Genomic DNA, 24628 nt, shown 5'->3' on the forward strand with positions numbered 1-24628 from the left:
ACCAAAGATCCTATAGGATCTTTGCTACCGACCGCACACACACACACACATTGCAAAGGTGGGGGCCAGGGACAGCGGAGGAGTGCTGTCTGCGTGATGAAGAGGAAGGTAAACGGCTGCCACAGAACACGGTAAGTCCTTTAGAGAGCGCGGGAGGGAGGAAAGAGGGAAGGGGGGGGAGAAGGGGGGGAAGAGAAGGGGGGGAAGAGAAGGGGGGGGAAGAGAAGGGGGGGAGAGAAGAGGGGGGAAAGAGAGAGGGGGGAAGAGAAGGGGGGAAAGGGGGGGGGAAAGAGAAGGGGGAAAGAGAAGGGGGGAAGGGGGGAAAGGGGGGGAAAGAGAAGGGGGGGAAAGAAAGGGGGGAAGAGAAGGGGGGAAAAGAGAAGGGGGGAAAGAGAAGGGGGGAAAGAGAAGGGGGGGAAAGAGAAGGGGGGAAAGAGAAGGGGGGAAAGAGAAGGGGGGAAAGAGAAGGGGGAAGAGAAGGGGGGGAGAAGGGGGGAAGAGAAGAAGGAAGGGGGAAAGAGAAGGGGGGGAAGAGAAGGGGGGGGGGAAGAAGGGGGGGAAGAGAAGGGGGAAGAGAAGGGGGAAGAGAAGGGGGAAGGGGGGGGGGAGAAGGGGGGGAGAAGGGGGAGAGAAGGGGGGGGGAGAGAGGAGGGGGGAGAAGAAGGGGGAGGGGGGAAGAGAAGGGGGAAGGGGAGGGAGAGAAGGGGGAAGAGAAGGGGGGGAAGAGAAGGGGAAGAGGAGAGGGAAGGGGGGAGAAGGGGGGAGGGAAGGGGGGCAGAAGGGGGAGAGGAGGGGGGGGGAGGGGGGGAAAGGGGGGGGGAGGGGGGGGGGAGGAGGGGGGAAAGTTAGCGGGCATTTTAACCTTTCAACAGATCTTCTAGGTCCAGAAAAACCAAAGATCCTACAGGATCTTTGCTGAAAACTCCAATGAGCCAATCAAAATGGCCGATCAGTGAAGGAGATTGCCTTCGACTGCCTGTAAGTAAATAGCAACCCCACTCCACTGGCTTCGACCAAACAGCAACCTATTTTTATTCTAGGCCGTTTAAAAAAAAAAAAATAATTGAAGGAACATAGAAGAAGCCTCGACCACGCGGAAACCACTTTCGAACATTAGGGAGAGTGACCAAAACCTCCGGGAACCTCATGGAAACCTTGGGTGGGGCGCAAGGTCACCAGAGGTTTCCATTCAGGTTTCCAGTTATTTCATGAAGCCTCTGACAATGTAATCAGCGGGTAGAGCAAAGATGCTACACAGATTGGAAGAAATAAATTCTGGTACGCCTAATGGGTGTGTGCGAGGGGACAGAATAATGAAACGTCAATGGTTATTTCTGGTGTTCTTGCTCAAGTAGTGTGCCATTTAATATCTCTTATTGGAGAACCCGACTGTGAGATCTTTTTCAGGAAGTTTTGCAAAGAGGTTTGACATTCTGCACCCAATTAACCACAGGGGAAGACTTAGATGATATAGAGGAAATGCAACATCAATTAGCCAGGTCACAAGGAAGCCACTGAAATAGAAAAGGTGAAGTTGTAAAGAAACTCAGAGAGAATAGGAATGATTTAATCTCAGGGTGAACCAGAGTTGGCAGAGCAGAAGAAATAAGCCTGATACACTGATCATAAGGACCTAAGTAATGAAGGGAATAGAAAAATAGGGATGACATTTTTGAAGAGGTGACCCTGACACCTTAAATCTATGAGATCTGTCTAGATTCAAGAGCGGCTTGCTTTATGCGACTGGATATGATTAGTGGGCTTAAGCACGTTTATCTTGAATGAAATTATGGGGACTTTCGAGCAGGTAAATACTAACTATGGAGATACAAATTTAGGCAAAGAGCTTAGACAACAAGTGTGGTCGAGGTGAGGATGGAGTTGAGTGTTCCTTGGGATGTGGATCTAGGCATCCTTTTAATTTACAGTCATTAGCAGAATATTCCACTCAGAATTCAAAACCGCAGTAAAATGTAAAGCTGCCAAGGTTTTACTTTCTTTGTAAGTGGGTCCTTGGAGAAAAATCGGTAAAGCTCATTTGGATCTACAGGCGAAGATCCTGAATGCAGTCTGCCATCACTCCAAAGAACACTTACAGTGCTAAGAGTCCCACAGGGTCACACTTTGAAGTGGAAGCCTTACAATTACTATCAACTGTCATTCTTCAGTTTTAAAATTATTATTAACTGGCATCCTTGAAATGTATTCTTTTATATTCTGTCTGGAGGATCGACAACTGCCAGCCTCCAAGTTTCTGTCGGGTCAATTTGTCAAGTCCCCCTGACCTGACAGAGTAAATGAGATACCAAGGGATGATGCCTGTGTGACAACACTGTTCAGCAATTAACTGGTGTTCAGAACTGTACACACATAGACTTTTCCTCTGCAACGAGCTGCTGAGCAATAGCAACAGCTGGCTGACAGGTTATCACATCCATAAGTAAGAGGCCGTAATGCATTCCAATTTCCCCTCTGCAATGTCTGAATGTTGTACCTACATATAAATTGTAACTACGTTGGCCTTAAAACTCTATAGATAGAATCCGGAGGTGGGGTGGGGGGAGTGGTGTGGAGGTGCCAGTGAAAATCACGTTCAGTGTAACCCAGCTGGAATGTGCATGATTTACATGGGCAGATATTAGGATGGATCTGAGGGATGAAAAAGCACTGCTTGCGTATGCATCTTAAAACACTTAGGTCAGGAAACAGGATCCTATAGACAGTGATGTTTCAATCACTAAAATTAATTCTCATAAAATAAAAAAGATGAGGTGTATCTCTGTAGCATTCTGAAAACCATGGTTCAAACAGTATGACCACAGGTTACTGCCAAATATAAGCTTAGCAAGGCTGCAGAGGGAATCTTGTTCACAGTAATTGCCAACACAGGCTCCAAGCAAAAGCACTGAATAAATATCTGGAGAAATACAGGATTGAAGATCATTATCAACTGTCCCCTGTGTGTTTCCTCTAGTGACTGAGTGCTGGAGAGATGGGGATGGTACTTTGCTGCCTTATGCAGTGCTGGAGACCCGGGTTCGATCCTGACTACGGGTGCTGTCTGTACGAGGTTTGTACGTTCTCCCTGTGATCTGTGTGGATTTTCTCCAAGATTTTTGGTTTCCTCCCAAACTCCAAAGATGGACAGGTTTGTAGGTTAATTGGCTTGTTAAATGTAAAAATTGTCCCTAGTGGGCGTAGGATAGTGTCAATGTGCGGAGATTGCCGATCGGCACGGACCCGGTGGGCCTGTTTCTGCGCTGCATCTCTAAACTAGACTGAACTAAAATTAATTTTCAATAGTTCTTTAAATAGTAGCAATTTTTTTTGTTATTTAAAATCTGATTAAATTTAAATAAATAACTTGAAAACATTCAGTAAAATAGCCATTAAAAGTACAGCAAATGGTGAATATTAAAGTTAAAAAACTCAAAACCTTTAAAAAATGACGCCTTCATAGCCTCCTAGGACTTATGATCTCCACTTGTATTGAATAGGGTCTCTGGAACCACATCAAAATGCTGGGCAGGATTACCCTTGTAAACAGCACAAACTTGGGAAAGACACAAAGTACTGGAGTAACTCAGCGAGTCAGGCAGCATCTCTAGAGATAAAGGATAGGTGACTTTTTGGGTTAGGACCATTTCTTCAGACTGAGGAAGGGTTCCAACCCAAAACGTCACCTATCCTTTTTCTCCAAAGATGCTGCCTCTCGCTGAGTTACTCCAGCACTTTGTGCCTATCTTTGGTGTAAACCAGCATCTGCAGTTCTTTGTTTCTACATGTTACACAACCCTGCGGTCTGCTGCTGAACAGAGAGGACAAATCCAGAAGTTCCAACTGTAACTGCTGGAAATGTCCAGTAGTCAGTTCAGTTTAGTTTATTGTCAAGAGAACCGAGGTACAGTGAAAAGCTTTTGTTGCATGCTGACCAGGTGGCAGAAAAACAATACATGATTAGTGTATTGTAATGTAATGTCGAGCTCATAACTGGATCATATATTCAGATACCTTCAGAGACAAATGTTAGATTTCTATAGAAACGTAGGAATAGGTGCAGGTGCAGGCCATTCAGCCTCTCAAGTCTGCTGTGCTATTCAATATGATCATGGCAGAGTCTTTATATTAGTACAGTATTCATACTCACGCACCACACTGCTTGAAACAGTTGTGCTGAGACACTAATCTACCTCTTTCCTAATATATCCAGAGACATCTTCAAGGCTGAGAATTCCCCAGGTCCACCACTCACTGAGTGAAGAAATTACTCCTCACCTCAACTCCAAACGTCTGGATCCCATATCCTGAAACTGGAACTCCTGGCCCTGGACTCATCCAAGAAAAGCCTCCTCCCTGCATCTGGATTGTTAAGCCCCAGTCAGAATGTTGTACATTGTAATGAGATCACCTCTTGTTCTTCAAAGCTTTATTAAATACTGCCCTTATGCGGCAGTCCTACAATCCCGGGAGTCAGCCTGGCAAACCTTCACTGCATGCCCGAGATGGAAAATATTTCCTTTCTTAGGTAACTGCACACAGTGCTCCAGATGTGGTCTCACCGTAGCTCCATGTAATGATTATAAGAGTTGAGCTAGAACAGAAAATACCTGCTTTCTCCTCACTAAAATAACGAATATACTTGAAGGGTTGCATGCTCATAAACATCAGACATTCGTCATACATTATTTTATGTGTGGCATACTCGTTGAGCAACTGATTCTGCAGTTGTTTAAATTAACCTCGTATGTTCAATCTCAAACCACACTTAGCAAATGTTAACTAATGGTTGGTCTTTAATGATGATAAAACTAGAGCAAATGAGCTGGAAATGCTTCCTTTTTTGCAAACTCTGAACATACCTTGAATCCATAAGGACAGGTACACCTGTAGAAATCCACTGGGTCATTTTTGCAAGTGCCATCATTTTTACATGGGTTGGAAAGGCAAGGGTTACACTTAGCTAGTATGTTGATGTCAATCGGCCCTTGAAAAGTAAAGCATTGCATAAGTTAAGAAAATGATACATGCAAGGTACATATAAGAAATAACTACATTTCACATAATTTAATAACTACATTTCACATCATTAAATAACTACAATTCACATAATTTTATGATTCATTGCTCATCCTTGTCATTTGTTTGTTATATAACACCTTGGAAAATAGAAATACAATCATAAAAAGGTGATTAAACTTGCAATCCTTCAAAATCAGAGAGATAAAACAGGATACAAATAAATTAAAATGAATGAATGACTTTCAGACTTTTATAGAATGTAGTAATTACTATGATACTAAAAATTGAATTTAAAACTAATTGTGCTGAAATTAAACTAACTTGATCAAAACATTGCCGAGTGCTGCATTCAATATTTGTTCCTAAGTTTGAAAGATGCAAGATTCTGTCCATGAAATAAACACAATAACATATCACGAGTTTTTAGTCACGATAAAACATTCTGAAAAATCCTTCAACATCAACTTAAATATATCAACAATAGTAATTCTAAAATGACATACTGTATTTGTAAGACAAACATTTATTTCACAGTTATCTTTCAGTTTAAGGACCAACTCATGCACTACGCACTTAAGGTCATAATTTGTACAAACAGTACAAAAACTATATGGACACATCAATTCGACATTGATGATCCAAGGGAAACAAGTCTGCTTGAGGGGTCAGGTAACTTGTTTGAGTTCACATTTAGGGAGAGGCAGAAGGTCCGTGCTTCACACCATCCATATTGCCGGGGGGTGGGGGGTCGGCTGTCCTACCTGCTACCAGCAAACCGCAAGGCCCTAGGATCTCTATTGGCAGGGCACAGAATGTCAATTGTCACAAGTGAAAAATTGAAGAGTGTTAGATTACATGCAAACAGAAAAAATCAGCGGGCAATTAAGCAGCAAAATCCTTTATTTGTCTAACAATATAACTCCTCATTATATGTGTATTAAGTCCACTCCACCAAAATAACCATGTCAAGCAGTACATAAGAAGTCAATCCGACAGCTAAACTATGTTAGAATGTTTTGCTTTAATCGCTTGGCTCCAAGACAAATACACTTTTAACATATGCTCTCTCCCACTGCTAATCTGTATTGGTGGCATTACCTTGACATTCAAACTTCTTCGATGGAGTGGTGAGAAGGAGCTTATCGACCATGTCACCAGGACCAGCACAGCGAGCTATGCCTGGTTCTTTGTAGCCTGACTTGACCCAGTCGGACAGCCACTGCATGTTACAGTCGCAGTACAGTGGGTTTGCACCAAGGGCCCTACACAGAGCAGGAAGTATGTTAGTTCTTTTATCTATGCAATCACACAATAACATCAAAGATCAGAAAAGCAATCATTCCATCCAACATCCTTCCACTGAAATCTCTCCTGCCTCTCATCATTACATTCACTTGACCCAAACAAATGTCCAATATTTTGACTCCCAGCCAGTGGAGAATAACTAATGCGGGCAGCTTGGTGGTGCAGCGGTAGTTGCTGCCTTATAGCACCAGAGACCCAGATTCAATCCTGACTACGGGCATTGTCTAAAGTCATAAGGTCATAAGTGATAGGAGCAGAATTAGGCCATTAGGCCCGTCAAGTCTACTCCACCATTCAATCATGGCTGATCTATCTCCCTCCTAACCCTATTCTCCCCATAACCCCTTATACTAATATTAAGCAAGAATCTATACGGTCTATGTGAAGTTTGTACGTTCTCCTCGTGACCATGTGGGCTTTCCCCGGGTGCTCTGGTTTCTGCCCACATCTAAAGATTTGTGGGTTAACTAGGCTTTGGTAAAAATTGTAACTTATCCCTAGTGTGTAGGAGAGTGCTAGTGTACGGGGATCTCTGGTCGGCGCGGACTCGGTGAGCCAAAGGGCCTGTTTCCATGCCGTATCTCTAAACTAAAATAAATCTATACTGTAAATGAGTAGTTCACGGCACCAATATTAAAATTTTATTTTATTAAATTGCATCCATATTTCTTGACTAATGGCACTACATTCCTTAAGAGATAACATGGGTGACCAAATTTAGTTCAAATCAGTTGTATTACATATCACTGTAATGATGGCCACTGCCATTCTCTGCCGGTCATAATTTATCTATTTTTTTAAGGTAGAGAGCTGGCTTTCTTTAATTCTCCTCTGATTTCATTCCACTGACATCAATAAGAATTGGTCTCATAGATCTTTACAGCATAGCATTTAGGTAGGGATACGTCTCTGTGCTTTTTTTATACAACTGTGTACGATTGTGCATCATTTAGTGTAATACACAAGCTTAGAAGGATTTCACAGCCTTAGATATTACATTACCGATGTTACATATTCTACAAATACCATTCATTCAGGACCATTTCTACAACAGCTAGAATGCTATGTGATTTATGTTATGTTGTATGTTTAGACATATTTCAGCTCTCCTTCCACTTAAATGAAAACACATCCAGACTGAATGTGCAAATCATTGAATTGACAGCTTTCTAAAATCCAGCCCAATTTTTAATTCCATAAAATAGTAGTTCAAGGGAAGTTTAAAATAGGTTCCTGATCAGCAGAGGGGGATTTTTTTTTAGAGGCGAGTACTGCTTCCCATAGAGAAAAACCCAGAGGTGTGGGTGACTGAGGAAGAGCTCTACATCATGGCAGGACCAGAAGTCTGAAGAAAGTGTAGGAAGCAACTGCAGATGCTGGTTTACATCAAAGATAGAAACAAATGCTGGTGTAACTTAGCAGGGCAGACAGCATCTCTAGATAGAAGGAATGGGTGTTGTTTTAAGTTGAGACCCTTCTTCAGACTGAAGAAAGTTTCTTGATGAAAAACATCACCTATCCATGTTCTCCAGAGATGCTGCCTGACCCGTTGAATTACTCCAGCACTTAGAGGCCTTCTGCTGATCAGAACTTTCTATCTGTGACCAGCAATGATCTATTTCATCACCATGATATTCCACATGAAGAGATAACAAAATATTTGAGATTCTGCAGTAATGCATCTGGTTACTCTCTGGCTCTCTGCATGATATACAATTAATTCCAAATGTGAACTCCATGATTTGATTCAGCAATATAAAGTTAACTTCAATGCCCAGGGATTCACTTCTGGTCAGAAGTACTGGATGTGCATCGTACTTTGCTTCCCAATCAAGTTCAAGCTGAGAGGAATTCTATCTGCTCAAAGTTCAGATCAAAGAATGCTGTTTCTATCCAAGAAATAGCTGGGGCATATTGAGTTTGTACTTACAAATGTGACAATGATGAGAGGTCATTGAAAGATCCCAAAGGAATTGTCGATATTTCATTTCCATGCAATGACCTAAAGAAAGGGACATAATAAAAGTTGAACAAACTCTGTTGACCTGAGGATCAATGTTTTATGATTTTGTCTATTTTGACTGTTTTCATATATTTTTCTTTCAATTATTCACATCATTTCAAATGGTGGTTAAATGTCTCTGAAAGTCATAGATATTTAAACGGCATTAGCGGGTCCTCAGACTTGTTACAGCTGGTGAAGCAGGGACAGGGCTCTGCCAGCTGCGAAGAGTATTTTGTAGCAGTACACTACCTGATATCCTGACACCTCTCCTGCTGGAGGATGGGAGGTTTCAGGACAGAAAAGTGGGCACTCCTTCCCTACCAACACCAAAATCACACACACACACACACACAATCTCGCACAGACACATCCACCCTGATCTGGTAAGCTGGACCACAGTGACTGGTTGGGTGGTATTCAAGGTGGCAGCTCTGACCCCGTAAGATTCTGCTCGTATGGCATATGTCTGTGCTGCTGTCAAAGCCTCTAGTCCATCCTCCAAGAACATGGATAGGACAGGTTTAGAGGGATATGGGTCAAAGGCAGACAGGTGGGGCTTGTGTAGGTGGGGCATGTTGGTCGGCATGGGCAAGTTTGGCCGAAGGGGCTGTTTCCTCGCTGCATGACTCTAGCTCATTGAGTTGGGGGAAGCCGGAAACGAAATTGGCTGACTCACAAACACCAAAGTGAAAATTTCCCTCAACTTTGTTCCCTCAGCTCCATACTTAATTGCAGCAACAACAACAAAAAATGCTATTAATGCAGTTGGAAGTTGAGGCAGTGGTGTCAGAAGTGGAACAATTCTGAAGATAACTTTGATACATATCTTTGCAGCGTCCAGGTAGCAGTGGAACATGGCTCCATGGTGGCACCTGCGTACACTGAACTACTACAAAGGCTGCTTCAGTTGCGGCCTTGAATGGAAACTATCATCCTTGGGAAAGAGCTGTTAATGATTATGAACATGCCAACAGGAAGCACTTGATCTTTCCTGTACTTACAATAAACGCAGGGACTTCAAACCATCAAAGGCACGAACTGGGATACATCTGAGCCGGTTATAACTGAGAATCCTGTGAAAATAAAACATGTAACCCTGAGGATATGTAACAATGCATAACAATAAATAGGACATCGATAAAGTACAGCCCAGGAATGGGTCCTTTGGCCCACAATGTCTATACCAAACATCATGCCACAATAAACTAATCTCATCTGCCTGTACATGTTTCATATCCCTATATTCGCTTCACATCGCAGTGCCTATCCTAAAGCCTCTTAAACACCACTGTCATCTCTGCCTCCACTATCACCCCAGGCAGCACGTTCCAGGCACCCACCACTCTATGGAAAAAAAAAAATGACCCCAGACATTTCCTTTAAACTTTGCCCCTCTCACCTTAAAGGTATGCTCTAGCCTTTGATATTTCCACCCTTGGAAAAAGGTTCTCACTGTCTACCCAATCCATCACTCTCATAATTGTATCTACTTCATTCAGATCTCGATTCAACCGCCCATGTTCCAGAGAAAACAATCTAGGTTCATCCAACATCTCCTCATAGCTAATGCACATGATTCCAGGCAGCATTGGAAGTCGTCAGACTTTGTGAAAACAAGCATTGGGGTTTATGCAATCCAATTTGATGAGCATATCTAAAGGCAATGCAAGAGTCCCCAATGCAAGGTGCTAAATAAATATTGAGGGTAAATGCTTACAGAGTTAGTAGCTCTGACATGTTGCTGAAACTCTGGTTGTACAATGTGCTGATTCTGTTGTTACTTAGATCACTGAAAAACAGAATGTGAGAATAATTAGAGCAGTTGGTTATAAAACAAAACATGTACCTGACGAGGATCTTGCAATGAGACACACAATGTGATAGCAAATGTCTGATACTCTGCAGCCTAACATTGTCAGGTGTGAAAACTTGAAGCCCAGAAATTATAAGTCATCTAATAAAATGCAAACAGCCTAACCAGTGTTTGAGACCAGTCTGAAGATGGTTCCTGACCCAAAACATCACCTATTCATGTTCTCCAGGGATGCTGTCAGACCCGCTGAGTTACTCCAACTTCGTGTCTTTTTTTTTTTTTTGAGAACTTGAAGCTTGTGCACAAACTGCACATGGCTTATTTCGGCCCAAACAATGGTTCAAAGACATTCCCATAATGTACCCAGTGTTTCACCACTGTTCCATTTCCTGGCAGTCATTCCTTCCTCCAAAAACACAGATGAAAACCTGTTAAAGTTTGGGTATCCAAAATTTTGATTGTTGCAATCATAGATCTTGCTGCCAACTTAAAGGCAAAAGCCTCCAAAAAATAAACAATCTTCCAAAAGATACAAACAAATCTTTCAGCTCTCACAAGCTCAAAGTTAAAGCTCCCTTTTAAAAATACAGCTGGTCCCTCTTTAAACAAAAGCTTTCAGACAACGTAGAATGTGCCTGACCACCCATTTCATGTACAAGATCAGACACCAGCTTCTCAGTGAGAAAATCAGGGAATCACATTGGCACTTTTTCCAACTATCGCTTATGATTGCAATAGAGACATTAAAATCTTCCATGTCTTATGGACAGTTTCTCAATTTGATTATCATATTCATTACCGCTAGTTTATGGTCAGAAAATAATTTGTCCACCTGAATATATGGTCCCTAAGATTTACGTTACATACGCTGTTGAGAGCTAGTTTATGGTTTGCAACCTCAATGTCTCAATGATTCCTGAACTTTAGAGATCAGCCAGGTACCTGGTTTGATTCCTTGCTTTTGACAATTCAGGTGACCTCAGCTCTAAAACCTATTTCCCCGTCAAGGTTCACAATTCAGTGTAATTCCAGGCTGCAAAGAGAAAAATCTTTGCAGAAATCAGCCAAGGTTGCCAATACAAATTCCAAACACAAAGTGCTGGAGTAACTCAGAAGGTCAGGCAGCATCTGTGGAGGGAATGGACAGACAATGTTTCAAGTTTCAATGTTTCAAGTTGGAATCCTTCTGCACACCACCAGTGGTGTCGGGGAGATGGCTGCCCTGCTGGCAGTCCGTTGGTTTTTCCATTCTTTTTGTTTTTTTTAGTGTGTTAAATGTTTGTTTGCATGTTCTTCGGTTTGTTTTATGTGGGGGAGGGGGGAGGGGATCGGGGGGAAACATTTTTTTTTCTCTTTCAAGTTCCGACCTTGCCGGAGATGTGATTATTTTTCGGATCACATTCTCCGGGCTCTGCAGCCTTCCATCGCTGGAGCTGGAGGCTTCCTCGGAATGTTGTGAGCCTCACCGCGGGGCGTGGACTTAACATCGGAGCTGATCCCTAGCATGGGATCGCTCCCACCGCGACCACCACGGAATCAACATCAAGGGCTCGCAATCTCGGGTGAGGCCGAGTCGGGAGCTCCAACGTCGCGGAAGGTTCGACCAGCCCCAACGCGAGGTTCGATCATCCAGCACGGGAGAGCTGACATCCCCCCGATGCAGGAGCAGATCACCTCGACACAGAGGGCCCGAAATGCCGCCGGCTATGAGAGTCAAGATCATCCCGTCAATGGGGGCTCGAGGCCCACGACCGAGAAAGAACTAAGGGAAAGGACTTGAACTTTATTTCGCCTTCCATCAGCGAGAAATGTGTAGGAGTCACTGTGGTGGATGTTCATGGTAAAATGTGTTTTTAAGTGATCTGTTGCTTTTAATTATATGACTGACCTGGCCAATGAAATTCCTCGTATGTTGCAAAACATACTTGACGAATAAAGTGCGATTCCGACCTGTCGATTTACTCCAGCACTTTGTGTTTTACTCAAGATTCCCATATCTGCAGTTCCCTTTGTGTCCCTGTTCAGATTGTTACCCGTAGGATCCTGTAGCTCTAGATATCTTGCTCAATTATTTTAATCGTTCACCAGCCATCACTGGCAAGGCTCCCATGTAAAGACTGAACACAAGGGTGACCAGAGAACATTTCTCGGAGGTCCCGTTTTGACTATGAAGCAATGATATATGTCATGACACACAAAACATATGATCCCGTCTCATCAGTGTGGGTGTGATGAGCTGGATTCACTATAGGGGTAGGTTGAAATGTCGTGAGCAATGGGAAGGGGCTTGTAACACTTGTGTGTCACAGAACCAATGCAAGGGCGGGATGGCACAAAAGCCATTATGAATTTATGATTAATCTTTGGAAAACCTGCATTCTGTAGCACTTAAGGCAATAGTAATCAACACGTCGAGATGTTTAAAGGCGGCACATTGATGCAAAGGGGGGCACGGTGGCTCAGTGGAAGAGTTGCTGCCTCACTGTTCTAAAGATCCGGGTTCAATCCTGACCTCATGTGCTGTCTGTGCAGAGTTTGAATATTCTCCCTGTGACCACATGGGTTTCTCCAGGTACTCCGGTTTCCTGCCACATCCCAAAAATGTGCAGGTTTGCAGGTTAATTGGCTTCTGTAAATTGCCCCTGGTGTGTAGGGTGTGAAAGTGGAATAACATAGAACTAGTGTGAACGGGTGATCGATGGTTGGTGTGGGCGCAGTGGGCCGAAGGGCTGGTTTTCACACTCTATCTCTAAACTAAACAAGACTAAATATAGACTAAGTAGATACCCATTTCTCAACCACTTTGCGATCAACACAAAATTAGTACTTTGATGCATTTGAAAGGTGCCTAGCCTCGCGTAGACACCCTCGATGTCAAAACAAACTTTTAAATTACTAGAGAACAGATTTCTGGAAGAGATTTATTGGGTAACTAGAGAGAGATTTGTCTTATTCACGAGGCATACGCTTACAGTCAGATGCTGGTGTTTTGGGAAATAAATGAATGAACTATTTCACCTAGAGCGTGGCAGCAGAAATGTGCTACTCTCTTCTAGAATAAGCGGTGGACATCAGCATAATAAATTTCAATCTGAGATCATTTTAATTCAGCCAAGGAATTGAATGAGTGTGGTGCCAAGATGTGGGTGTGGTGGGCTGTGGATGAAGTTCAGTTAACATAGAAACATAGAAAATAGATGCAGGAGTAGGCCATTCGAAAATTCTATAAGATTCGTCAGACATGATTTACCTTTCATAAATCCATGCTGACTTTGTCCAATGATTTCACCACTTTCCAAATGTGCTGCTATCCCATCTGACTGATTCTAACAGTTTCCCCACTACCGACGTTAGACTAACTGGTCTGTAATTCCCCGTTTTCTCTCTCCCTCCCTTTTTAAAAAGTGGGGTTACATTAGCTACCCTCCAATCCTCAGGAACTACTCCAGTTTTGTACAATTATCACTAATGCATCCACTATTTCTGGGGCTACTTCCTTAAGTACTGTGGGATGCATCCTATCTGGCCCTGGGGATTAATCGGCCTTTAATCCATTCAATTTACTTAACACCACTTCCCGGCTAACCTGGATTTCACTCAGTTCCTCCATCTCATTTGACCTCCGGTCCCCTGCTATTTCTGGCAGATTATATATGTCTTCCTTAGTGAAGACAGAACCAAAGTATTTATTCAATTGGTCTGCCATGTCCTTGTTCCCCATGATCAATTCACCTGTTTCTGACTGCAAGGGACCTACATTTGTTTTAACTAATCTTTTTTTCTTCACATATCTATAAAATCTTTTGCAGTCAGTTTTTATGTCCTCTGCCAGTTTTCTTTCATAATCGATTTTCCCTTTCCTAATTAAGCCCTTTGTCCTCCTCTGCTGGACTCTGAATTTCTCCCAGTCCTCTGGTAGGCTGCTTTTTCTGGCTAATTTGTACGCTTCATCTTTTGTTTTGATACTATCCCTGATTTCCCTTGTTATCCACGGATGCACTACCTTCCCTGATTTATTTTTTTGCTAAACTAGGATGAACATTTGTTGTAGTTCATCCGTGCAGTCTTTAAATGCCTTCCATTGCATATCCACCGTCAACCCATTAAGAATCAATTGCCAGTCTATCTTGGCCAATTCACATCTCATACCCTCAAAGTTACCTTTCTTTAAGTTCAGGACCCTTGTTTCTGAATTAACAATGTCACTATCCATCCTAATGAAGAACTCAACCATATTATGGTCACTCTTGCCCAAGGGGTCACGCACAACAAGACTGCTAACTAACCCTTCCTCATTACTCAATACCCAGTCTAAAATAGCCTGCTCTCTCGTTGGTTCCTCTACATGTTGGTTTAGAAAACTATCCCGCATACATTCCAAGAAATCCTCTTCCTCAGCACCCTTGCCAATTTGATTCACCCAATCTATATGTAGATTGAAGTCACCCATTATAACCGTTTTACCTTTGTTGCACGCATTTCTAATTTCCTGTTTGATGCCATCCCCAACTCCACTACTACTGTTAGGTGGCCTGTACACAACTCCCACTAGCGTTTTCTGTCCCTTAGTGTTTCGCAGCTCTACCCATATCGATTCCACATCCTCCAAGCTAATGTCCTTCCTTTCTATTGCGTTAATCTGCTCTCTAACCAGCAACGCTACCCCAACTCCTTTCCCTTTCTGTCTATCCCTCCTGAATATTGATTATCCCTGGATGTTCAGCTCCCAGCCTTGGTCACCCTGGAGCCATGTCTTCGTGATCCCAACTATATCATAGTAATTAATAGCTATCTGCACATTCGACTCATCCACCTTATTACGAATGCTCCTTGCATTGAGACACAAAGCCTTCAGGCTTGTTTTTACAACACTCTTACCCCTTATATTGTGATGGTGAAATAAATGAGAGGCTCTAAATGGTTGGTGCTTGTGTTCCCTTTAAAGAGAAATGTTGTAAATGAGTAATAATGGAAGTACTTACATAAGTAACAAATGCTTGTAGTTGGTGAGTTCTTTGGGCACCATCACAAATTGATTTCCATCCAGGTACCTGAAACAGAGAAAACTGCATGAGCTCGAAGATCAAACTCTAACAACACATTATTTTTACAATCACCCATCCACCTTTTAAAGTTAAACAAAGTACCTCTAAGAAAACTATGTCAGTGGACAAAGCTTATGGTACACTAGACACTGTGGCTGCATAATCTGGCCAGACATGATCCTGTGGTCCACAACAGCCAAGTTGGCATACGTTGTGGCAATCAAGACATTATCAAATTCTGCAGAAAAAAATCAGCAATTGAATTTGGATCAAAAGGAAAGATAACAATTGGGCTGCAAGTTGAAGAGGGTATGGAATTGAGGGGGGCACCATTGTGCCCTCTGGAGACGTTGTGGGCTTATCAATGAAACATCAAAGAAGAAGGGTTCCCACCTGATGACCTCGATAACGTACCTACCATACCTTTCACCACTCCAATCCCACTGCAAATAGCAAGAATGCCGACTTACTACAGGAATTGAAACATCAAGTCCTATTAGCTCTACTATTGGCAAAGTGGAGAAAAAAAGAGTCAAAACAGAGGATTCATAGTTAGGTGACATAAAGCTCAGTGTTTTGTAGAAAGCAGGTTACATTAATGGAGCACAGTCCACAGGTCTGACCAACTTGAAGAGAATGAGTTTGACTTAGAAACAACAAAGTTGGGGGGTTTTTAACGTGTACTCTGCAGCAAGACTGGATTTCAAATTTGGTTCAGTGACTGAAACACAGTGGCCAAAGTCCACAGGGACAAATTATAATGAAAAAAATGCACAATAAGAGTTGCACGTGCATTCCTGCCTGTCTCTTGTTGTATCTTCTCATGGTAGACTCAAAGCCAAACCACATTATTTGCCAGCAACTCATATTCTCTAATTCTGGAAATTGAGCAGATCAGAGTATCCTTCAGGCAATATACTGTTGGGGAAATTTACACAATTTACGATGTGTCCTGTGGGACCGAATAGAAAGTAACAGACCAAAAAAACATAAAGCCTTTTAGTTTTCCTCCTGCAAAGGAAGAGTTTTATTTGACTGTTTTAATCTCTAATCATCATTGCCTTTGAGAAAATGCTAATTGTTATTGTTGCTATAAAATATTTATTGATGTTGATTACAGAGGCCTGCTAATGGCCATTGACACATTAAAAATTAATGCTGTGTATTTGTGAAGTTGCAAATCATTATTTTAAATATTAATTTAATTCACGTGTGCAACTGCTCAACGACAATTCAGAAGTTGTCATGCCTGTTTGCTATAAAATTTGATTCTCCTTTTTCCAAAAATGTGGAGACAGTGCAAAATAATAATTGTTCTACAAAGACCTTGGTGAAACTAATGGGTAGAAAAATGAAAAGTGGCAAAGGAAATATCACTCATTTTACTTGTGTGCCTTGGAACAAAGCCAAGGTTGGTTTATTATCCAACAATTTCATAATTTCCACAAAAACAATAACACCTACATTTTATTGTAAACTGTGCAATAGGAATGGGTTTGGAGAAAGTCTGGATGAAGCAAAATTAAAACATAGAACTCAAAGGTTAAAATTTCACAAGAACTGCTAGAAGGAAAGAACATATCTGCACAAAAAAGTTGTGATGCCTGGCAGATGAGACACGACTGATGCAACAAAAGGTTCAAAGTGCTGGAATAACTCAGCGAGTTGTGCAGCATCGCTGGATAACATGGATAGGTGATGTTTTGGGTCAGAAGACTATTCAGACTGATTGTGTGTGTGTGTGTGTGTGTGTGGGAGGGGGGAGTGTGTGTGGGTGGGTGGGGTGGGGGGGTGGGTGTGGGTGTGTGGGGGTGGGGGGGGGGGGTGTGTGTGTGTGTGTGGGGGGGGGGGGGGGGGGGGGGGGGGGGGGGAAAGCTGGAAGAGCAGCAGGGGCAGGACAAAGCCAGGCAGGTAATAGGTTAATACAGATGAGGGGGGGGTTGATCAAGAACTTCTCTGAAATAGTGAGACTTTGAGGGGATTTTGTAGTGGAGCAGTAAATGTAGAGACAGACATGCAAACACAGTTGGTAATGGAGTGTAAATGATAATGAGAAAATAATGTATGAAAGGAGGTGGAAAAATAATGTGAAAAGGTTAGTGTGATGGTGTGTGGGAGCAGTGTGTTGGTGCTTGGAAGATGAATTGATAGTGCATGAAAGGCAGAGATGGTGTGTAAAAATCAGTAAAGCCACCGTGAGTAAAAAAGATGGGGGAAATGGTGGGTAAAGGAGGTAGAAAAATAGTTAATAAAAATATATGCTGAGATGACGTGCAAAGGTTTGTGTGGAATTGATGTGTTTAAGGTGATGTGGTGAGCAAAATGAAGCATAGAGATGAGGATTTGTTGTGTGAAAAGAGGTGAGGAGATGATATAAAAGCAGGAGATGGTATAAAAGACAGTGTACCGTAGGTAACGAGTAAAATGAAGTATAAAGGTGATGTGTAAATGGACGTATGTTGGTGTGCAAGACACAGTGCGGAGAAGGTGCTTATAAAATAGTGGGTAGCTACTTATAAAAGCTAATATGTAAATGGTATGTAGCCAGGGATGTGGAGATAATATGGGGGAAGAGATGTGGAAGTCATGTATAAAAGTCAGTGTGAAGATGGTATGTAAAATAAAATGGGGAAGGGGTAGCAATGGTAATGAAAAGAGGGAGAGGGGGGTGTGTATGAAAGGCAGAGTGGAGATGGTGTAAAGAGAATACCACGCAGGTTATGTACATGCAATGGGGGGGTGAGAATGGAAGCTGCCAAGCTTCAGCTCAACATTGATTTCGAGATGTAAATGTAATTTTCCAGCTTCTACGATTGAGAAAAACAGCCACACTACTCCAGAGATCAAAACAGGAAGAACGTGACTACTTAAATTCAATGTAAGTTGACCATTGTTTAATAGACAATAGGTACAGGAGCAGGCCTTTCGGCCCTTCGAGGCAGCACCACCATTCAATGTGATCATGGCTGATCAATCCCCAATCAGTACCCCGTTCCTGCCTTCTCCCCATATCCCCTGACTCTGCTATATTTAAGAGCCCTATCTAGCTCTCTCTTGAAAGTATCCAGAGAACTGGCCTCCACCGCCCTCTGAGGCAGAGAATTCCACAGACTCACAACTCTGTGTGTGAAAAAGTTAATCTTTGCAATTTGTTTTCATGTTAGTTCTCTGCTAAATTAATTGCTACTGAAAGAGTAGTTAAAAGAGGACAGGGTTCATCAGAACCTTCTGATGCCATTTACATTATAAGGGCTGCACTTGCATTCATGACTGTCTCTTTGTATCTTCTCATGGTAGACTCAAGGCCCAATGTCATTACTTGCCAACATCTCATATTCTCAATCTTTGGAAATTGAGCAAATCAGAGTATCACGAATCAACGAAACCCTGAAATCCCCTTAGCTTCAACAAAACAGCTCCTTCAGGCATTTTGGGGGGAAATCTACACAATTTACAATGTGTCTTGTGGATCCTAGTAGAATGTAACAGAAACGCTCTCTTTTAATTATCTCCCAAATCTGAAACTCTCTCAATGAAACACTTGAAGGTAAGAAGCAAGAAGGGTCACTCACAGTTCTGTAACATCTTTGGGGAGCCCCTTGGGTAAGGCCTTGAGACCCTTGTTACTGCAACGAACCACAGTGTCCAGACAGGAACATTCCGCAGGGCAGCGGGCAAGTGTTGAACAGCTATTGTCATCGTTTCCTGGATCGTGGGAGAGAAAACGATTACCATGAGGTAAAGTAAACAGTTGTTTCCCTTAAATTTTAAGGATGGTTTAAAAACACAGAGCATCATTTCATGTATAACAGGCTCAAGCTGCACACATTCATTCATGTTGGAGAGTGGTAGCATTGTACATGGAATAAAAATTATACATGGAATAAAAAATATCTGGCAGTGATTACAGGCAACAATTTAATTGAGAAGTTCAGATGGTTTATATAGAGCATGCTGACTACCTGGCAGTGATTATTAAGCACCACTTTAATCTAGAAGTCATAAGGAAACTGACCCCCTGGATCAGATTTATTTTATTCCTTGAAGCCAAACAGTTACCAGCTTCAGGTGATCTTTAAGGAATGCAACGTCAGATTAAGTCACATTACCCAGAACACTTGTGAATTTTTGTCTTTATTTGAAGAAAACTAAGCACTTGGGAAAAAAAAGTGTGACTTCAGAAAGAGGATGCCGGGAGCCACGTGCCAGTTTTCATGGAGGCTCTACGGTGGATAGAAGTAGCAGGTTCTAATATTAGCAGGAGCTAATATTTTTGAAAATCTACTCTGGGTCCAGTTCATAAATCAGATTAGTTTAGTTTATTTATTGTCACGTGTATCGAGGTACAGTAAAAAGCTTTTGTTTTGTGCCAACCAGTCAGCGGAAAGACAATACATGATTGCAACCGAGATACCCACAGTGTACAGGTTATATACATAATAAAGGAAATAATGTGAAAAACGTTTAGTGCAAGATAAAACCAGTAAAGTCTGATCAAAGATAGTCCAAGGGTCTCCATTGAGGAAGATAGTAGTTCAGCACTGCTCTCTAGTTGTTGGTAGGATGGTTCAGTTGTCCGATAACAGCATGTGATGCGCATGTGACGATAAAAATTGACTTTAACTTTCGCTCTGAACCCGAGCACCAAGGTGTAAGCGGCCAAAGAAGAGCATCCATCGGGACAGCCCCCACCCACCCCCCGGGGTCAGCGCTGTCCGGCCACGGCAGCCCTCCACCCCATATCCCCCTGGGGGCCGCATTGTCATCGGTTGTGGGTCGGCAGCGCCCACACATGGGGCCGGGTGGAGTGGGGCCGCGGCTCCCAGCAGCAGACGACCCATAGTCACTGACCACCCGGCAACGTCCCCATCAGCTGCAGCAGAGTTGGGGACAGTCCGGTCCCTCCGCCCAGCCAGAGTCCATGACCACACTGCACCTGCACCCCTCCCCCAACCAACCACCCCCCCCCATTGACCACCCGGCAACGTCCCCGTCAGCTGCAGCATAGTTGGGGACAGTCCGGTCCCTCCGCCCAGCCAGAGTCACTGACCGTGCTGCACCTGCATTGCCACAGGCCCCCCCCCCACCGCCCTCAGACGGCCCGCGGTCCGCGAGTGGGGAACTAGTCAGCGTGGAGTCCAGATGCTGGGACAGAAGACGGGCCCACCACGTGTACTCCAGAAGCGTGGCTTGGCCTCAGTACTGGTCATGGGTCGTGGCCTCGACTGCCGAAAACCTCCCTTTAGAGCACATCTTTCATGCAATCACTGCGTGCAACCAAGTCCCTCACTTTAGCTGTCACAATAAAGAGTGTTCGACTCCAAACTGACCTACAGCCTGCCTTCACTTTAATGGTTGCACTTTGAGTCTCCTTGCTCCAAGTGTTTCATTCATTATTTCTAAGTCACCTCATGCTTCACCCGTGACAATGCAGACCAATGGTTTTACTTTCCTTTGCAGTCTCACCAGAAGCTTTTAAAGCTTTTCCACCCCTTTTATAGATACTTTACTGGCCGCATCATGTTAAAATCCACATGTATAATTTTCCACTTTTACCCCATAGGAGCCCAATCACATAATGATTGCAGGATGGAGGGAAACAGCGTATCTGGCCTATTGAGTGAATTTAGACCCATTGGAGGTATGAAAGAGTCAGCTTCCGCTACTACTCTTGGCAAGGTGTTCCAGACGTGCATTGCACTTGCTGTATAAATTGTGTGGCTATCTAAAATCAGATGAATGGAAAAGCTCATCATCAACCATTTTATATAATCATGTAAATAGCTCCACCAGTAATTGTGTTCTTAACTCGCTTGACTGAAACCTGCTGTTCTGATGAGCCGACCACGAAGATTTCAACACTTCCACCAATCGATCTGAATCAGTCTAAATACTTTTCTGACCAAATATATGGGATGAGTAGAACATAAAACAGTACAACACAGGAACAGGCTTTTCAACCCACAATATCTCTGTCAACATGATGCCAATTTTAACTATTTCCATCTGCCTGTTTGAAGAAGAGTCTCTACCCAAAAGGTTGCATAACCATGTTCTCCAGAGAAGCTGCCTGACCTGCTGAGTTACTCCAGCACTTTGTGTCCTTTTGCCCATTAATCAGCATCTGCATCACTTCTTCTGGCAATGTTTCATGGAATCTATCACTTCCTCGTGTAACAAAAACATGCCTTATAATTCAAAGATAGACACAAACTGCTGGAGAAAATCGACGGCTCAGGCAGAATCTCTGGAGAAAATGAATAGGTGATATTTTGGGTTAGAACCCTTCCTCAGAATTGCCTTGTAAATCTCCTATAAGCGTTCCCCCTCTCTCATTAAGCCCATGTCCGCTGATATTTGGTTTTACGCCCTGGGAAAAAGAGACTGACCATCTATCCATCTTAATATATATCTTAATAAAAGCCTCTCATAATTTTATATACTTCTATCAACCCCCTCTCCAAAAAACAATCCTAGTTTGTCCAACCTCCCCTTACAGCTAATATTATCTTATCCAGAAATCATGGACAAAATATTTTTGCAGTAAGCATAAAGTAGACACAAGGAACTATGGATGCAAATCCCCTCCAGAGATTTTGCTGGATCCGCTGAGATACTCCAGCACTTTGTGTTATTTTTGCCAGTAAATATAACAACACTTACATTTAATCAGCTGGACAACAATTAAATTGATGTTCATTGAGGCACAGATTTTTGAAACCTGTTGACATTTTGGTGGTTCTGCCTCAAAATGAGTAGAAAACCCATTTTTCCAGTGAAGATTGACACAAAAAGCTGGAGTAACTCAGCGGGACAGGCAGCATCTCTGGAGAGAAGGAATGGGTGATGTTTCAGGTCGAAAGAAAGTGATATTTTATGTGATATCACTCAGATCCTAATTTCCAACCATAACTGTGGGCTATACAAGGTCACATTTCAGACTGAAGAAGGGTCTCGACCCGAAATGTCACCCATTCCTTCTCTCCAGAGATGCTGTCTGCCCTGCTGAGGTACTCCAGCTTTTTGTGTTTATCTTCGGTTTAAAGCAGCATCTGCAGTTCATTCCTACCCACTACTTTCCTAGTGATGTGGTTGGAGATTCATCCTTTCCCAGGAGCGATGGAGTTTTCATGTGTGTCAGGGGACAGCTTCCATGCAGTCAATTCTGGAGCTCAGTTTATGGCAGTCATGGAATAGGTCTCCACCCACCCCTCCTCCACACTACTAGTGTACTGGGCAATAATGGATACTCCATCACTGAGTGCAAGTCTGCGAGACTCAGCTGGCAGATTAAATTAGAATTGGCCCAGATCCAGCTGCACTCGCAAGTAATGTAAACACAGCAGAAGGAGTGACTGCTTGAAAACCATTTCCTGACAGAAATTCCACTCTTCCCAGCTGGAGAAAGCAACGTCTTCAAACATTTCTAATTTCAAAGTGAAAATGGTACAGCTGCAGTTGGCAAAAGAATGCATAAAGGAATTTGTAAATATATTGGTTTCCACGAAGCAATACAAACATGGTCTGAGGCAGGAAAGTGAAATTATGTGATATCACTCAGTGCCTAATTTCCAACCATAATTGTGGGCTAAACATGTTCATATTTCTAAAACGCATGCCATGCATTGGACCCCCAGACAGAAATGCAATGCCAGCAAACATCTTCAATTATAAATATAAATGTGAGAGAAACAAAGACAATACTTCAAATATCCTACCATCATTTGAGGCATAGACAGGATTGATTGTCTTAATCATTTTCCCAAGCTGGAAATGTTAAGGATAGATAGATAAGGTAAGAGGGGGATAGTTTTTTTTACACAGAACGTTGAGTGCTTGCAACTGCGCTGCCAGGGCTGGTGATGGAGGCAGATACAATTGTGGCATTTAAAAGTCCTTTGAATAGGGACATGGATATGCAGGGAAAGAAAGGATATGGATCACATGCAGGTAGAGATTAGTTTAATTAGTTTGCATGGACATTGTGGGCCGAAAGGCCTGTTCCTGTGCTGTGCTGTTCTATGTTCTAAAAACAAAAGATGAAAGGATGGGTTAACTCGTAGTGTGGATGTTCAAGATGAAGATCCTATACCCAAAATCTCCGGGTTGCCAAACAATTTAACTCCCCTCCACCTCTCTGTCCTTGGCCTTCTCCATTGTCAGAGTGAGGCCAAATGCAAATTGGAGGAACAGCACCTCATATTTCACTTGGGCAGCTTACAACCCAGCGGTATACTCTAACTCCAAGTAACCCTTGTTTTCCCTCTCTCTCCATCACTCCCCCACTCTCATCATAATAGTTTCACTGTCATCGTGGTGAGCCTCATTATCAGTACAACTCATTATTACCTAGCCCACTGCTAACAATGGACTGTTTCCTTGATCATCCTCACTTTTTTGCACCTTTCATTCATTTGTCGATATTTCTCTCTATCACGTTTATATCTCTCATTTCCCTTTCCCCTGACAGTCTGAAGAAGGGTCTCGAACCAAAACATCACCTATTACTTTTCTCCTGAGATGGAGCCTGACCCGCTGAGTTACTCCAGCAATTTGTGTCTATCCGCAAAATGTTAAGGATGGATTCCCAGTTACTGTCATCTGGCCAGTGGGTTCATGCACAGGACCTTTGTAGAGGGTAGAACCTTGAGCAGCATTGACCTGTGATTTTCTACTTGGAATTCTCACAAGCACTGATACACTGTGCTATAATGAGCAACCAGCTTACTTGTTAGCCTAAATGTTTAAGAAGTAACTGCGGATGCAGGAAATTCGAAAAATGCTGGAGAAACTCAACGGGTGAGGCAGCATCTATGGAGCGAAGGAAATAGGTAACGTTTAGGGCCAAAACCCTTCTTCAAACTGATGTGAGGGTTGGGGGCTGGGAAGAAGAAAGGAACAGGTGGAGCAAGTGGGCTGAGGGAGAGCTGAGAAGGGGAGAAGAAAGCAGGGATTATCTGAAATTAGAGAAGTCAATGTTCATACCGCTGGGGTGTAAACTGCCCAAGCGAAATATGAGGTGCTGCTCCAACAATTAACTCTGGCCATGGGCCTCACTCTGGCCACGGAGGAGGCCCAGGACAGGAAGGTCGGATTTGGAATGGGAGGGGGAGTTGAAGTGTTGAGCCACCGGGAGATCAGGTTGGTTATTGCGAACCGAGCGGAGGTGTTGGGCGAAGCGATCGCCAAGCCTACACTCCCCCCCCCCCCCCCCCTCCATCAGTCCCAACAGTCTCCTCTTTGTCCGCAGCCTTCTATTTTTCTTTTCTTCTCAAATATATGGCTTCAATTCTCTCCCGAAAATGATCACAGAATCAGCGTCTACCATCCTTTCAGCGAGTGCATTTCAAATCATAACAGCTTCCTGACTAAACAAAAAAAAACTCACCTTGCCCTTCAGTCTTTTATCAATGATTTTTAATCTGTGTCCTCTAGTTATCA

General features: G+C 43.0%; 1 protein-coding gene across 1 annotated transcript in view; it reads right to left on the reverse strand.

The window, feature by feature from the left end:
- Window positions 1-24628, reverse strand: part of slit2 (slit homolog 2 (Drosophila)) — a 413897-nt gene that overhangs the window by 61741 nt on the left and 327528 nt on the right. Inside the window, 7 exon segments of the mRNA XM_055638334.1 lie at window positions 4860-4984; window positions 6118-6281; window positions 8255-8326; window positions 9331-9402; window positions 10047-10118; window positions 15125-15193; window positions 18760-18892. Of these exon segments, the coding sequence (XP_055494309.1) occupies window positions 4860-4984; window positions 6118-6281; window positions 8255-8326; window positions 9331-9402; window positions 10047-10118; window positions 15125-15193; window positions 18760-18892 (707 nt within the window).

The sequence above is a fragment of the Leucoraja erinacea genome, chromosome 1 (assembly GCF_028641065.1).
Source record: "Leucoraja erinacea ecotype New England chromosome 1, Leri_hhj_1, whole genome shotgun sequence".
NCBI lineage: Eukaryota > Metazoa > Chordata > Chondrichthyes > Rajiformes > Rajidae > Leucoraja > Leucoraja erinaceus.